The sequence below is a fragment of the Carcharhinus amblyrhynchos genome, chromosome 7 (genome assembly GCF_965287045.1).
Source record: "Carcharhinus amblyrhynchos chromosome 7, sCarAmb.v2.hapA, whole genome shotgun sequence".
Lineage (NCBI taxonomy): Eukaryota > Metazoa > Chordata > Chondrichthyes > Carcharhiniformes > Carcharhinidae > Carcharhinus > Carcharhinus amblyrhynchos.
The window spans coordinates 67778405-67793361 of NC_137330.1; the positions used below are offsets into that span (position 1 = coordinate 67778405).

General features: G+C 42.3%; 1 protein-coding gene across 10 annotated transcripts in view; it reads left to right on the forward strand.

Annotated features, from left to right (window-relative positions):
* tbc1d32 (TBC1 domain family, member 32) overlaps positions 1 to 14957 on the forward strand; it is a 292534-nt gene that overhangs the window by 66095 nt on the left and 211482 nt on the right. For 9 of the 10 annotated variants that reach the window (XR_013887018.1, XR_013887019.1, XR_013887020.1 and 6 more), the window contains 3 exons: positions 408 to 479; positions 905 to 1030; positions 6927 to 7005. Coding sequence is in view for 7 of the 10 variants with exons in the window: in XM_080192537.1 (XP_080048663.1) it covers positions 408 to 479; positions 905 to 1030; positions 6927 to 7005 (277 nt within the window). In the remaining 3 variants the exon portion in view is untranslated. The remainder of the gene's footprint in view (positions 1 to 407; positions 480 to 904; positions 1031 to 6926; positions 7006 to 14957) is intronic. The other variant, XM_080192538.1, reaches the window with a different exon arrangement.

Below are 14957 nucleotides of genomic sequence, written 5' to 3' on the forward strand. Positions count from 1 at the left end.
CCTACTCCTGCTCCTATTTCTTATGTTCTTATGTTCTTATGGGGAAAAAGCAGGGTTAGGTTATTGAGTTGGATGATCAGCCATGGCGGAGCAGGCTCGCAGGACCAATGACCTCCTTCTGCTTCTATCTTCTATGTTTCTATGTTGCATGAAATTTACCATAAGATCCAGTAGTAAAAATTTATTCAGAAGGTGTTGTGCATTTTCAAGTGTCCAACTGGCTGAGGATTTTAATCAATATAAGCAAAGCTCAGTTGATGTTCAAACCATTGGATTCCATGTTACATGGAAGCTTTCTATGAAAGATTTCTTTGCATCATGTGTTGCGGATAAGCATTTGTTAATTAAAGCCTTTAACAAAACTGTAAATAGAAAATTAATAAGTGTGATTTAATATTTTACTGCAGAGCTACACATTTATGAATCAGGAACAGTTACAGACTATTGTAGGAAAAATGGATCCAAGTCAACCAAAGGAGGTAAGAGTTCTTCTGTGAGTTTTATTTGGTGTCCACTATTTCATTGCAGATGCCAATGTTTCTGTTGTACTTTTCTGTCGTAGTGGCAGGTGAAGAATAAATTGCATAAGTGAATGTTTTGACTGGCTTCGACAAATAGGAAAAAAAACTAGCAAGATGAACTGTTCATTTTTTTAGTGCTGGAAAAATGCCACCTTTTCTTAGCAAACTCCCTTTGTTCTCACCTGACTTAACAGTAAATTATTTACACAGTTTTTCAGTTGCCCATGTAGGCATATGTAACACTACTCTGAGATCTTAAGATCTTTGTCATTATATATATATGTATGTATACACACACACTGTACTTTTAACATTCATTTGCTTTATCTTTAACATGTTAGCATTTCCAATAAACTTTTATCAGAAATTGATCCTTTTTCTAGGTTCGACGAGAGGCTTTGCAGACACTCTGCTGTGCTCCTCCATCTGATGTACTGAATTGTGAATGTTGGGTTACTCTCCGCAAGCACCTTGCAACGGCTCTTTCAGACCCAGATCCAACACTGAATGTAATTAATTACAAATAAACACTCCACTTTACTAAATATTTTTAAGCAACTATTAGATTTAGGAATACAGTAAGACTTCATAGTTAAACTTCTGCATTTATTGATCAGAAACTCTCTCCTTTGCCATACATTTGCTCAGATGGTTTGGGACCTATTAGCGTTACAGTCCTCCTGCTTATGTAAATGAAAATATTAAAAACTTGGATTTTGTAAAAAAAAATGCATATCCCGGCCACAATTTCTCATATAAAGTAAATCTTCAAAAGGACGCTCGAGGATGAAGAAACTCCATTTTACCTCTGATGTGGAGAAATGACTTGATATTACAACAACAACAACTTACAGCACCTTATAACATAAAAAAAGCCCAAAATCCTTTACAAAAGTTTTACAAAACAAACTATGACACCAAGCTGTGTAAGGAAAAAGGTTTGGCCTAAGAGGCAGGTTTTAAGAAGTATCTTGAAAAGCAAAATAGAGAATTGTAGTAGGAAGGGGATTCCAGAGATTAGGGTTTATTGATCTGAAAATATGGTCACCAGTGATGGAACAGTTAACAACGGGGATGCTCAGGAGGCCAGAATCTGATAAATGCAGATATTCAAATTGTAATCTTCTCCAAAACAGAAGCAGAGATGGCAAATTGGAAGGTCACAGGAGGATTTGAAAACAAAGATGTTGCTTGACCTGGAGCAAATGTAAGTCAGCAAGCACAAAAGTGGTAGGTGACCAGGATTTGCTGCAAGTTCAGACTTGAAAGCAGAGTTTAGAATGATCTCAAGTTTATGAAAAGTCAAAAATGGGAGACTAGCCAGCATAGACTGGAATTGTCAAGTGTAGAGGTAATGAAGGCATCGATCAGGGTGTCAACAGCAGATGAGTTGAGACAGGAGCAAAGCTGAATGATGTTACGGTGGTGGAAATAGATGATCTTAGTGACATTGCAAGTATGTATATGGCCGATCATCTCAGTATCAAATATGGCACCATCATTACAATTCTGGACAGACCGGTTTTGTCTTAACATGGTTGTCAGGGAGAAGGATGATGCAGGTAGGTAGGACATGAAGTTTGGAATGGGAACCTATAAATAGTGACTTCAGTCTTCCAAACACTCAATTGGAAAATAAAAGTTTACTTATTAAATATCAAATAAGCAGTCTGATAATTAATCAACAATGGAGGAGTTGAGAGAGGTGGTGGTAAAATAGAGCTGGCTGCCTTCAGCGTACGTGCGAAAACTTGCATCACCAAGGGGCAATGTGTAGAGGAGAAATAGGCTGGGGTCAAGGAGGTATTCTGGGGGACATAGAAGTAACAGTGTGGGAGAAGGAAGATAAACCATTGAAAGTGATATAAATGGGAAGGCAGTAGCATAGTGGTATCATTGTAATTCAGAGATCCAGGGTAATGCTCTGGGGGCCCAGTTCGAATGCCATCACAGCAGGAGGTGAAATTTGAATTGTCAAAAGTTTTATGTTGAACTTGAAATCATTGTCGACTATTGTGTAAACCCATCTGGTTCACTAATGTCCTTTAGGGAAGGAAGTCAGCCATCCTTACCTGGTCACCTCACATGTAACATCAGACCCATGACAATGTGGTTGACCCTTAAATATCCTCTGAAGTACCCTCTGAAAAACACCATCAAACCACTCAGTTCAAAGGCAATTAACGGGCAATAAATGCTGGCCTAGACAGCAACATGCACATATCGTGAATGCATTTTTGAAAAAGGCAGCTGGTGGAATTTAAATTCAAATAATGAATCTGGTATTGAAAGCGAGTTTCAGGGATGATCACGGCTGATCATCAAATTCAATATCCTGATCCCCTTTCTTCCCAGAACCCTTGATCCCATTAGCCCCTAGAGCTTTATCTGATTTCTTCTTGAAATCAGACAATGTTTTGGCCTCAACTACATTCTGTGGTAGTGAGTTTGACACATTTCTCCTCAACTCGGTTCTAAAAGGTTTACCCCTTATCCTCAAACTATGACCCCTAGTTCCGGACTCTACCACCATTGTGAACATTCTTTCCAAATCTACCCTGTCAGAATTTTATAAATTTCTAGGCATCCCCTCTCACTCTTCTAAACTCCAGTGAATATTATCTTAACCGATTTAGTCTCTCCTCATATGACAGATCTGCCATTCCAGGAATCAGCCTGGTAAACCTTTGCTGTACTCCCTCTATAGCAAGGACATCCTTCCTCCAATGAGGACACCAAAACTACCACACTAGTCCAGGTGTGGCCTCACCAACACTATACAATTGCAGCAAAAACATCCCTATCCCTACACTCAAATCCTCTCGCTATTAAGGCCAACATACCATTTGCCTTCGTTCCTGCCTGCTTTACCTGCGTGTTTACTTTCAGCGACTAATGCATGAGGACTCCAAGGTCTCATTGAGTATTCAGCTCTCTCAATTTACACCCATTCAAGTAATAATCTACCTTTCTATTATTGCTACTAAAGTGGATAACCTCACATTTATTCACATTATACTGAATCTGCTGTGCAAATGCCCACATGGCCTGTTCAAATCACGCTGAAGCATCTCTGCATCCTCCTCACAGCTCACCTTCACACCCAACTTCGCATTGTTTGTAAATTTGGAGATAATATATTCAGTTCCCTCTTCCAAATCACTAATATATAATGTGAACAGATGGGTTCCTAGCACAGATCCTTGTGGAACCCCATTAGTTACTCCCTGCCAATCAGAAGAATACCCGGTTATGCCAAGTCTTTGCTTCCTATCTTCTAACCAACTTTCTAGCCATCTCAAGGTATTGCCTGCAATCCCATGTGCTTGTTGAAAGCCTTCTGAAAGTCTGAATAAGCCACATCCACTAGTTCTTGGTCAACTCTACCAGTTACTGCTTCAAAAAATTCCCATAGATTCATCAAGCACAATTTCCCTTTTGAGGATTGGTTATCTAACAGAAAGCAGAGAGTTGGAATCAATGGGTGCTTTTCTGGTTGGCAGTTGGTGACTAGTGGAATGCCGCAGGGATCGGTGCTGGGGCCCCAACTGTTTACCATTTACGTAGACGATCTGGAGGAGGGGGCTGAGTGTAGGGTAACAAAATTTGCTGATGACACGAAGATGAGTGGAAAAGCAAATTGCGTGGAGGGCGCGGAAAGGCTGCAGAGAGATCTGGATAGGCTGAGTGAGTGGGCGAGGACCTGGCAGTATAACGTTAGCAAATGTGAGGTTATCCACTTAGGTAGAAATAATAGAAGGAGGGATTATTATTTAAATGGTGAAAAGCTGCAGCATGCTACAATGCAGAGGGACCTAAGGGTCCTTGTGCACGAATTGCAAAAACTCAGTCTGCAGGTGCAGCAGGTGATCAACAAGGTGAATGGAATGTTGGCCTTTATAGCAAGGGGGATAGAATATAAAAGCAGGGAGGTCTTGCTGCAACTGTACAGGGTACTGGTGAGACCGCAGCTGAAGTACTGTGTGCAGTTTTGGTCTCCTTATATGCGAAAGGATATATTGGCCTTGGAGGGAGTACGGAGAAGGTTCGCCAATCTGATACCGGAGATGAGGGGGTTAGCTTATGAAAAGAGATTGAATAGGCTGGGCCTGTACTCGTTAGAGTTTAGAAGGCTGAGGGGGGATCTTATAGAGACTTACAAGATAATGAAGGGGCTAGATAGGGTAGAGGTAGAGAGATTCTTCCCGTTTAGAAATGAAAACAGAACTAGAGGGCATAGCCTCAAAATAAGGGGGGGTGCAGTTTAGAATGGAGTTGAGGAGGAACTTCTTCACTCAAAGGGTGGTGAATCTCTGGAATTCACTGCCCATTGAAGTGGCGGAGGCTACCTCGTTGAATATATTTAAGTCACGGGTAGGTAGATTTCTGATAGACAAGGGAATTAAGGGTTATGGGGAGAAAGCGGGAAAGTGGAACTGATCCACTTCAGATCAGCCATGAACTTATTGAATGGCGGGGCAGGCTCGAAGGGCTATATGGCCTACTCCTGCTTCTATTTCTTGTGTTCTTATTATGTTCTTATGGTGCAATCACACCTGGAGTGCTGTGCTCAGTTTTGGTCTTGTTACCTAAGAAAATATGTACTTGATTTGGAAGCAGTGCAGCTAAGATTCTTTAGATTGATTCTTGGGACCAAAGAATTGTCCTATGATTCATTGAGTAGCTTGGACCAATATCCTCCATAGTTTAGGAGAATGAGAATGACCTCATTGAAACATCAGGCGGCCTCAACCGGGATCTTGGGCTCATGTCACACTATCTGTAACCCCCATGACTTGCCTGGACTTGCAAAATCTCACTAATTGTCCTGTCTGGAGACAAGACACATCGCTTTAACTTGTGCTTAATGCTATCTCTATTATGTTGTCTGTACCTTTAAGACTTGATTAGCTGTAAAGACTCGCATTTCTATCATTATTCTGTAAGTTGTGATTGTGCCTTTATGTGCCCTGTTTGTGAAAAGATCTCCCACTCACCTGACGAAGGAGCAGTGACCGTCCCAATAGCTATGGTGTTTGCTACCAAATAAACCTGTTGGACTTTAACCTGGTGTTGTAAGACTTCTTACTGTGTTTACCCCAGGCCAACACCGGCATCTCCACATCATGGAATTTGCTGCACCAGAGGACTTTGGAGTCTCAATCATTTACTATATTCAAGGCTGAAGCAGGAAGATTTTTAGAATCCAGGGTATGGAGATTGGGCAGAAAAAAGTGTAATTGGAGGTGAAGATCAGCCATAATAGTTTGAATGGTCAATAAAGTTTGAGAGGCTGCATGGCCTAATCCTGTGTCTTATGACAATGCATTTGGAAGGGGCAAAAAAAATGCACTGGGATTTTGTTTATTCTTTCATGTGATGTTGCTGTCGCTGAAAGGCTGGTATGTGATACCCATCCCTAATTGCCTTTAAACTGAATGACTTGCTTGGTCACCATGAATCTATAATCACAAGTAGGCCAGACCTGGAAAGGATGGCAGATTTCCTGCTGAAAGGGCAATAGTGAACCAAATGGGTTTTTACAGCTGTCATGGTTATTATTATTGAGACTAGTTTTATATTCCTGATTTATTAATTGAAGTTAAATTTCCATTGGCTAACATGGTGGGGTTGAATCCCTGTCCCAGAATATTTGCCCAGACTTCTGGATTAATTGTCTAGTGACATTACCACCACACTGCCATCTCCCCAATATGAAGGAAGCAACAATTGTGTAAAATAGGAAAATAATTGTAGTTTTAAGAATAAATAGAATTTTATAATTCCTTTCACATGATAAAGGGAATTGCATTTTGTGCACAGTCTCATTTGTAATGCCATAACTTAGAGAAATGGGCCTTCAGAATTTGCTCTTTGCTCAGTTAGTGATCTTTGCTTGTACTAGCAAGAGAGTAAGTAGAAACAATTGGGGTGATGGAGAAAGTAGAAATACTTACCCACATGGGCAGCTGCTGCATGTTTCCTGGGCTAAATAGCTTATTATTCAAGGTATCTGGGGTGAAGGTGGATCAGACTTTAGTAAAATAATTTACATTTAATAGATAGTTGTGTTGTCTCAGTGTAGACTACGAAAAGTGAATGAGCTTGTTAAATCTATTGAGGTGATGCTCACCCAACTTTCAAAATCAGACATTTGGTAAAATTAAAGTTTTTGCAAAGCACTATCATTCAAAGCTACTTTAGTTTCTTAAAAACTGCTTGTGTAGATTTGGTCTTAATAAGAATCCATTCCCCTATACATCATAACTGCCTGATTCTAATTGTTCAGTGGAGCAAATTTTAAGTACCCATGTTTTACTGGATGGTCCGTAAAATTTCTAGACACAGAATAGTGATGAGATTTGCAATTATTTAAAAATGATGCGCTGTATTCGTTTTCCTTAGGACAAAAGTCTACGATTTTACGCAAAAACATTTTCATCATCAACGTTCACCACTACAAGAGAAACCTACACAAGTCTGGGTATGGATTAAAAATTCCTTAAACTTTTTAAATCTTACTGAAGTTTAAATCTGTTCTTTATGGCTTAATGATAAGAAGGTGTCTTCTTTCTTTTATTCATTCGTGGGACATGGACATCGCTGGCTGGCCAGCATTTATTGCCCATCCCTAGTTGCCCTGATGGTGGTGAGCTGCTTTCTTGAATCATTGCAGTCCATGTTCTGTAGGTTGACTCACAATGCCGTTAGGGAGGGAATTCCGGGATTTTGACTCAGTGACTCTGAAGGAACAGCGATATATTTCCAAGTCAGGATAATGAGTGGCTTGGAGGGGATCTTGCAGGTGGTGATGTTCCCATGTATCTGCTGCCTTTGTCCTTCTAGAAGGAAGTAATCATGGGTTTGGAAGGTGTTGTCTAAGGACCTTTGATGAATTACTGAAGTACATCTTGTAGATAGTAAATGCTGCTGCTGCTGAGCGTCGATAGTGGGGGGATCAAATGTTTGTCGATGTGTTGCCAATTAAGTGGGCTGCTTTGTCCTGGATGGTGTCAAGTTTCTTGAGTGTTGTTAGAGCTGCACTCATCGAGACAAGTGGGGAGTATTCCATCACACTCCTGACTTCTGCCTTGTTGATGGTGGACAGGCTTTTGGGAGTTACTTGCCACAGTATTCCTAACTTCTGACCTGCTCTTAAAGCCATTGTGTTTATGTAGCGAGTCCAGTTGAGTTTCTGGTCAATGATAATCCCAAGGATGTTGACAGTGGCGGATTCAGTGATGGTAACACTATTGAATGTCAAGGGGCGATGGTTATAGTGTCTCTTATTGGTGATGGTCATTGCCTGGCATTTGTGTGACGTGAATATTACTTGCTACTTGTCAGCCCAAGCCTGGATATTGTCCAGGTATTGTTGCATTTGAACACATACTGCTTCAGTATCTGAGGAGTCCGGAAAGATGCTGAACATTGTGCAATCATTGGCGAACGTCCCCACTTCTGACCTTATGATGGAGGGAAGGACATTGATGAAGCAGCTGAAGATTGTTGGGCCTAGGACACCACCCTGAGGGACTCCTGCAGAGATGTCCTGGAGCCAAGATGATTGACCCTCCACAGCCACAACCGTCTTCCTTGTAGTGTTTTGTAAAAAAAAATACAACGACAACAAACTCTGATACTTAGGTTTGTTAAAAGAGTAGTATATTTCCTGGGTTCACTTATTGGAAGTAGTGAAATCTAACTGAATGTTGGGAAAATAATATAATCATATCACATGTACAGTTATTTAACTGGTATATAATTTGGAGCCCACTTGATATGAATAGTTTATGGTATTTATATTTTTAATTTTTGTTTATTGTTCCAATGTTATGATCTGCTTGCATGGATTAATTTTGGATGCTCATAGTAAAAAAAAATGTATTTTTATGCAGCTGGTCTTTATATAAGTTAATTGGTTAATGAGTTGAGGCTATTGCACAGTCTGATGACACAATATTCTACTGTCTTAATCAGGGGACACTTCCACAAAAAATACAAATTGTTCATGTACCATAGCTGAATATATAGAGATAATTTCCTTAACCACTTAAACATATTTAGATGAGTGTAGGTGATTTATAGTTGTCACTTGATTTATCCTTCATTAAGGGAAGCATATTTCAACAATCTTTTAGTTGTCAGATAAAAGAACTCTGGCTTACAGGCACCTCTTTTGCAGCCACTTCTTATGGTTCTCATTTGTTTTATTTGCAACCACTGCAAATAAAATATTATATAATGTTGCTGTCAATTTACTCTGTTATGGCCATCTCATTTGGTCACTTTATATATAATGTTTGTGCAATGAACCTTACACAGTTCATTACACAGTGCTATTTACAGCACATCTTAAATCAACCGTTTTGATTTTTACAATATTTTAATTTGACCATGGAATCCTTTTTATTTTCTCTGATCCGTATATATAGATGATCTGGAGGAGGGGGCTGAGTGTAGGATGTCGAAATTTGCTGATGACACAAAGATAAGTGGAAAAGCAAATTGTGCGGAGGGTGTGGAAAGTCTGCAGAGGGATCTAGATAGTCTGAGCGAGTGGGCGAGGACCTGGCAGATGGAGTACAATGTTAGCAAGTGTGAGGCTATCCACTTTGGCAGGAATAATAGTAGGAGGGATTACTATTTAAAGGGCGAAAAGCTGCAGCATGCTACGGTGCAGAGGGACCTGGGGGTCCTTGTGCATGAGTCGCAAAAACCCAGTCTGCAGGTGCAGCAGGTGATCAGGAAGGCGAATGGGATGCTGGCCTTTATAGCGAGGGGGATAGAATATAAAAGCAGGGAGGTCTTGCTGCAACTATACAGGGCACTGGTGAGGCCACAGCTGGAGTACTGTGTGCAGTTTTGGTCGCCGCACTTGCGCAAGGATATTTTGGCCTTGGAGGGAGTGCAGAGGAGGTTCACTAGGCTGATACCGGAGATGAGGGGGTTGGACTATGAAGAGAGACTAAATAGACTGGGTCTGTACTCGTTGGAGTTTAGAAGGATGAGGGGGGATCTTACAGAGACATATAAGATAATGAAGGGGATGGACAGGGTAGAGGTAGAGAGATTCTTCCTGCTCAGAAAGGACAGCAGGACTAGAGGGCACAGCCTCAAGATAAGGGGGGGAGGCAGTTTAGAACGAAGTTGAGGAGGAACTTCTTCACTCAAAGGGTGGTGAATCTCTGGAATTCTCTGCCTGTTGAAGTGGTGGAGGCTACCTCGCTAAGTATATTTAAGACACGGGTAGATAGGTTTTTGGTAGGCAAGGGAATTAAGGGTTATGGGGAGAAAGCAGGAAAGTGGAACTGATCCACTTCAGATCAGCCATGATCTTATTGAATGGTGGGGCAGGCTTGAAGGGCTAGATGGCCTACTCCTGCTTCTATTTCTTATGTTCTTATGTATGCCTTCTTTGACTTGTACCTGCTTTTGATTTGTTACATTTGACTGGTTCACAGATTTTGGTTACCTTGGTTAGTTCTATTTGCTTTGTTAGCATAGATTAACTGTCGTCGGTTTTGCCACTTCATTTGTTCACGTCTTTAAACATATCTAGGATTTGAAGCATTTAATGTGTATGTTTGCTGCAGTCAGTTTGGTGAAAGATGGAGTACACTATTCTAAGGTGATTTCTGAAGGAGAAAGAAATTGAGAAGGTTTAGCAAAGAGACATCTTGTTAAAGTTGTACAAGACATTGGTGAGGCCACACTTGGAATACTGTGTGCAATTCTGGTCACGCTATTATAGAAAGGATATTATTAAACTAGAAAGAATGCAGAAAAGATTTACTTGGATGCTACTGGGACTTGATGGATTGAGGTATAAAGAGAGGCTGGATAGACTGGGACGTTTTTCTCTGGAGCATAGGAAGCTGAAGGGTGACCTTATAGAGGTCTGTAGGGATTGGGATAGCTTGATCTTGGGTTTAGACATAGCTCGGCACAACATTGAGGGCCGAAGGGCCTGTACTGTGCTGTACTGTTCTATGACTATAAAATAATGAGGGGCACAGATCAGCTAGATAGACAATATGTTTTCCTAAAAGTAGGGGAGGTAAAACTAGAGGGCATAGGTTTAAGGTGAGAGGGGAGAGATACGAAAGTGTCCAGAGGGGCAATTTCTTCACATAGAGGGTGATGAGTGTCTGGAACAAGCTGCCAGAGATAGTAATAGAGGCAGATACAATTTTGTCTTTTAAGAAGCATTTAGATAGTTTCACGGGTACGATGGGTGTAGAGGGATATGAGCCAAACATGGACAATTGAGATTAGCTTAGAACATAGAACACTACAGTGCAGTACAGGCCCTTTGGCCTCGATGTTGCGCTGACCAGTGGAACCAATCTAATGACCCTCTAACCTAAACTATTCCAATATTATCCATATGTCTATCCAATGACCATTTGAATGCCCTTAAAGTTGGCGAGTCCACAACTGCTGCAGGCAGGGCATTCCACGCCCTCACTAACCTCTAAGTAAAGAAACTACCTCTGACATCCGTCCTATAATTACCACCCCTCAATTTAAAGCTAAGTCCCCTCATGTTAGCCATCACCATCTGAGGAAAAAGGCTCTCACTATCCACCCTATCTAACCCTCTGATCATCTTTTATGCCTCAATTAGGTCACCTCTTAACCTTCTTCTCTCTAATGAAAATAACCTCAAGTCCCTCAGCCTTCCCTCATAAGACCTTCCCACCATACCAGGCAACATTCTGGTAAACCTCCTCTGCACCCTTTCCAATGCCTCCACATCTTTCTTATAATGCAGCGACCAGAACTGTACGCAATACTCCAAGTGCGGCCGCACCAGAGTTTTGTACAATTGCAACGTGACCTCACGGCTCCGAAATTCAATCCCTCTACCATTAGAAGCTAACACACCGTACATCTTCTTAACAACCTTATCAACCTGGGTGCCAACTTTCAGGGATCTGTGCGCATGTACACCGAGATCTCTCTGCTCGTTGACACTACCAAGAGTCCTTCCATTAGCCCTATATTCTGTGCTCCTGTTACTCTTACCAAAGTGAATCACTTCTCACTTTTCTGCATTAAACTCCATTTGCCACCCCGCAGCCCAGCTCTGCAGCTTATCTATGTCCCTCTGCAAACTGTAACATCCATCCTCACTGTCTACAACTCCTCCGACTTTGGTGTCGTCAGTAAATTTATTAACCCATCCTTCTACACCCTCATCTAGGTCATTTATAAAAATGACAAACAACAGTGGCCCCAAAACAGATCTCTGAGGTACACCACTTGTAACTGAACTCCAGGTTGAATATTTCCCATCAACCACCACCCCCTGTCTTCTATCAGCTAGCCAATTCCTGATCCAAGCTGCTAAATTACCCTCAATCCCATGCATCTGCATTTTCTGCAGTAGCCTACCATGGGGAACCTTATCAAATGCTTTGCTAAAATCCATATACACCACGTCAACTGCCTTACCCTTATCCACTTCTTTGGTCACCTTTTCAAAAAACTCGATAAGGTTTGTGAGGCATGATCTACCCTTCAGAAAACCATGTTGACTATCCCTAATCAATTTATTTCTCTCTAGATGATTATAAATCCTATCCCTTATAATTCTTTCCAAAACTTTGCCCACAACAGAAGTAAGGCTCACCGGTCTATAATTCCCAGGATGGTCTCTACTCCCCTCCTTGAACAAGGGGACAACATTTGCTATCCTCCAGTCTTCCGGCACTATACCTGTAGCCAATGACAACATGAAGATCAAAGCCAAAGGCTCTGCAATCTCCTCCCTAGCCTCCCAGAAAATCCTAGGGTAAATCCCATCCGGCCCAGGGGACTTATCTATTTTCATACTCTCAAGAATTGCTAACACCTCCTCCTTATGTACCTCAATTCCATTTAGTCTAAAAGCCTGTACCTCAGTATTCTCCTCGACTACATTGACCTCTTCCTGCGTGAATACTGACAAAAAATACTCATTTAGTGCCTCTCCTATCTTTTCAGGCTCCAAGCACAACTTCCCAGTACTGTCTCTGACTGGCCCTAATCTTGCCCTAACCAATCTTTTATTCTTGACATACCTATAGAAAGCTTTAGGGTTCTCCTTGATCCTGTCCGCCAAAGATTTCTCATGCCCTCTTCTAGCTCTTCTTAACTCTCTCTTTAGCTCTTTCCTGGCTAACTTGTAACTCTCCAGTGCCCTAACTGAGCCTTCACGTCTCATCTTTACGTAAGCCTCCTTCTTCCTCCTCACCAGAGATTCAACTCCCTTAGTACACCACGGTTCCCTCGCTCGATCACTTTCTCCCTGCTTGACAGGTACATATTTATCAAGGACTCACAGTAGCTGCTCCTTGAATAAGCTCCACATTTCAGTTGTTCCCAGCCCCTGTAGTTTCCTACTCCAACCTATGTATCCTAAATCTTGCCTAATAGCCTCATAATTACCTTTCCCCCAGCTATAACTTCTGCCCTTCGGTATATACCTATCCTTTTCCATCACTAAGGTAAATGTAACCGAATTGTGGTCACTATCACCAAAGTGCTCACCTACCTTCAAGTCTAACACCTGGTCTGGTTCATTACTCAGTACCAAATCCAATGTAGCCTCACCTCTTGTTGGCCTGTCTACATACTGTGTCAGGAAACCTTCCTGCACACATTGGACAAAAACTGCCCCCTCTAACGTGCTTGAACGATAGCTTTTCCAATCGATATTTGTAACAACTACCCTGTTACTTTCGCTCCTATCCAGGATCATCTTTGCAATCCTTTCCTCTACCTCTCTGGAACTTTTTGGAGGCCTATAAAAAAAACTCCCAGCAGGGTGACCCCTCCTTTCCTGTTTCTAATCTCAGCCCATACTACCTCAATAGACAGGTCCACATCAAACATCCTTTCTGCTACTGTAATACAGTCCTTGACTGACAATGCCACTCCTCTTCTACCACCTTCTCTGCTCTGACTGAAACATCTGAACCCCGGAACCTGCAACAACCATTCCTGTCCCTACTCTATCTGTGTCTCTGAAATGGCCATAACATCGAAGTCCCAGGCACCAATCCAGGCTGCAAGTTCATCCACTGTATTGCGTATGCTCCTCGCACTAAAGTATACACACGTCAAACCACCCTCCCGCCTACCAATACACTGCTGCGACCTAGAAATCTTATCCATGACCTCCCCATTCTCATCGTCCTGTACATTGGAGCTACAATTCAGGTTCCCATCCCCCCTCTGAATCAGTTTAAACCCCCCCTGAATAGCATTGGCAAATTTTCCCCCCAAGATATTAGTACCCTTCTGGTTCAGGTGCAGACCATCCCTTTTGTAGAGGTCCCACCTACCCCAGAATGAGCCTCATTGTCCAGGTAAGGGTTATGGGGAGAGGGCGGGAATGTGGAACTGAGCCATGACAGATCAGCCATGATCTTATTGAATGGTGGGGCAGGCTCGAAGGGCTCCTGCTCCTATTTCTTATGTTCGTATATTCCTGCACCGTCCTTTTAGCCACGAGTTCAAATGTTCTCTCTCTCTATCCTTCTCCGCGCTATCCCACGGCACAGGTAACAAACTAGAGATAACAACTCTGTTTGTTTTAGCCCTAAGCTGTCACCTTAACTCCCTGAATTTCTGTCTTACATCCCCGTCCCTTTTCCTACCTATATCGTGGGTGCCTACATGAACCATAACTAGGGGCTGGTTCCCCCCCCCCTTAAAGATCTCGAACAATCGATCAGAGACATCACGGACTGTGGCACCTGGGAGGCAACATACCAACCGCGAGTCTCGCATGTTTCCACAGACTCTCCTATCTGTCCCCTTAACTATGGAATCCCCAATCACTAATCCTGTTCTTCCCCCTTCCCACCTGAGCATCAAGGACAGGCTCTCCTCCCGAGACCTGTACCCCTTGGCTTACCCGCGTTGAGTCTTCCTCCCCTACAGCATCCAAAACAGAGTACTTATTTTGGAGAGGAGCAGCCTCGGGGGATCGTTGCTCTGACTGCTTCTTACCCCTTCTAGCAGTCACCCACGTATCACTTTTAGGAGTAACTATCTCCCTGTAACTTTTATCAATAGCTGCCTCTGCTTCCCGAATGATTCTTAGTTCCTCCAGTTCCAGCTCCCTAACACGGTCCTCAAGGAGCTGGAATTGGATGCACTTCCTGCAGGTGTACTCAGCCAGGACACTACTGGTGTCCCTCACCTCAAACATCCCACAGGAGGAACATCGCACTGCCTGCAGTGCCATCCCTATTACGTCCCTTACCAAGAAACAAAAAAAAACTTATCTACTCTCACTTTTTTTGTAGGTTGGGGGAGGGGGGATACTCTACATGTGTAGAGTATCGGGATTCCTCACCGTTCCAATTTATGGGGGGGAGAGAGAAAAAAAACTACTACCCAGGCCTCCCTGCGACTTCTCCCAGTTTCCGGTTTAAAACT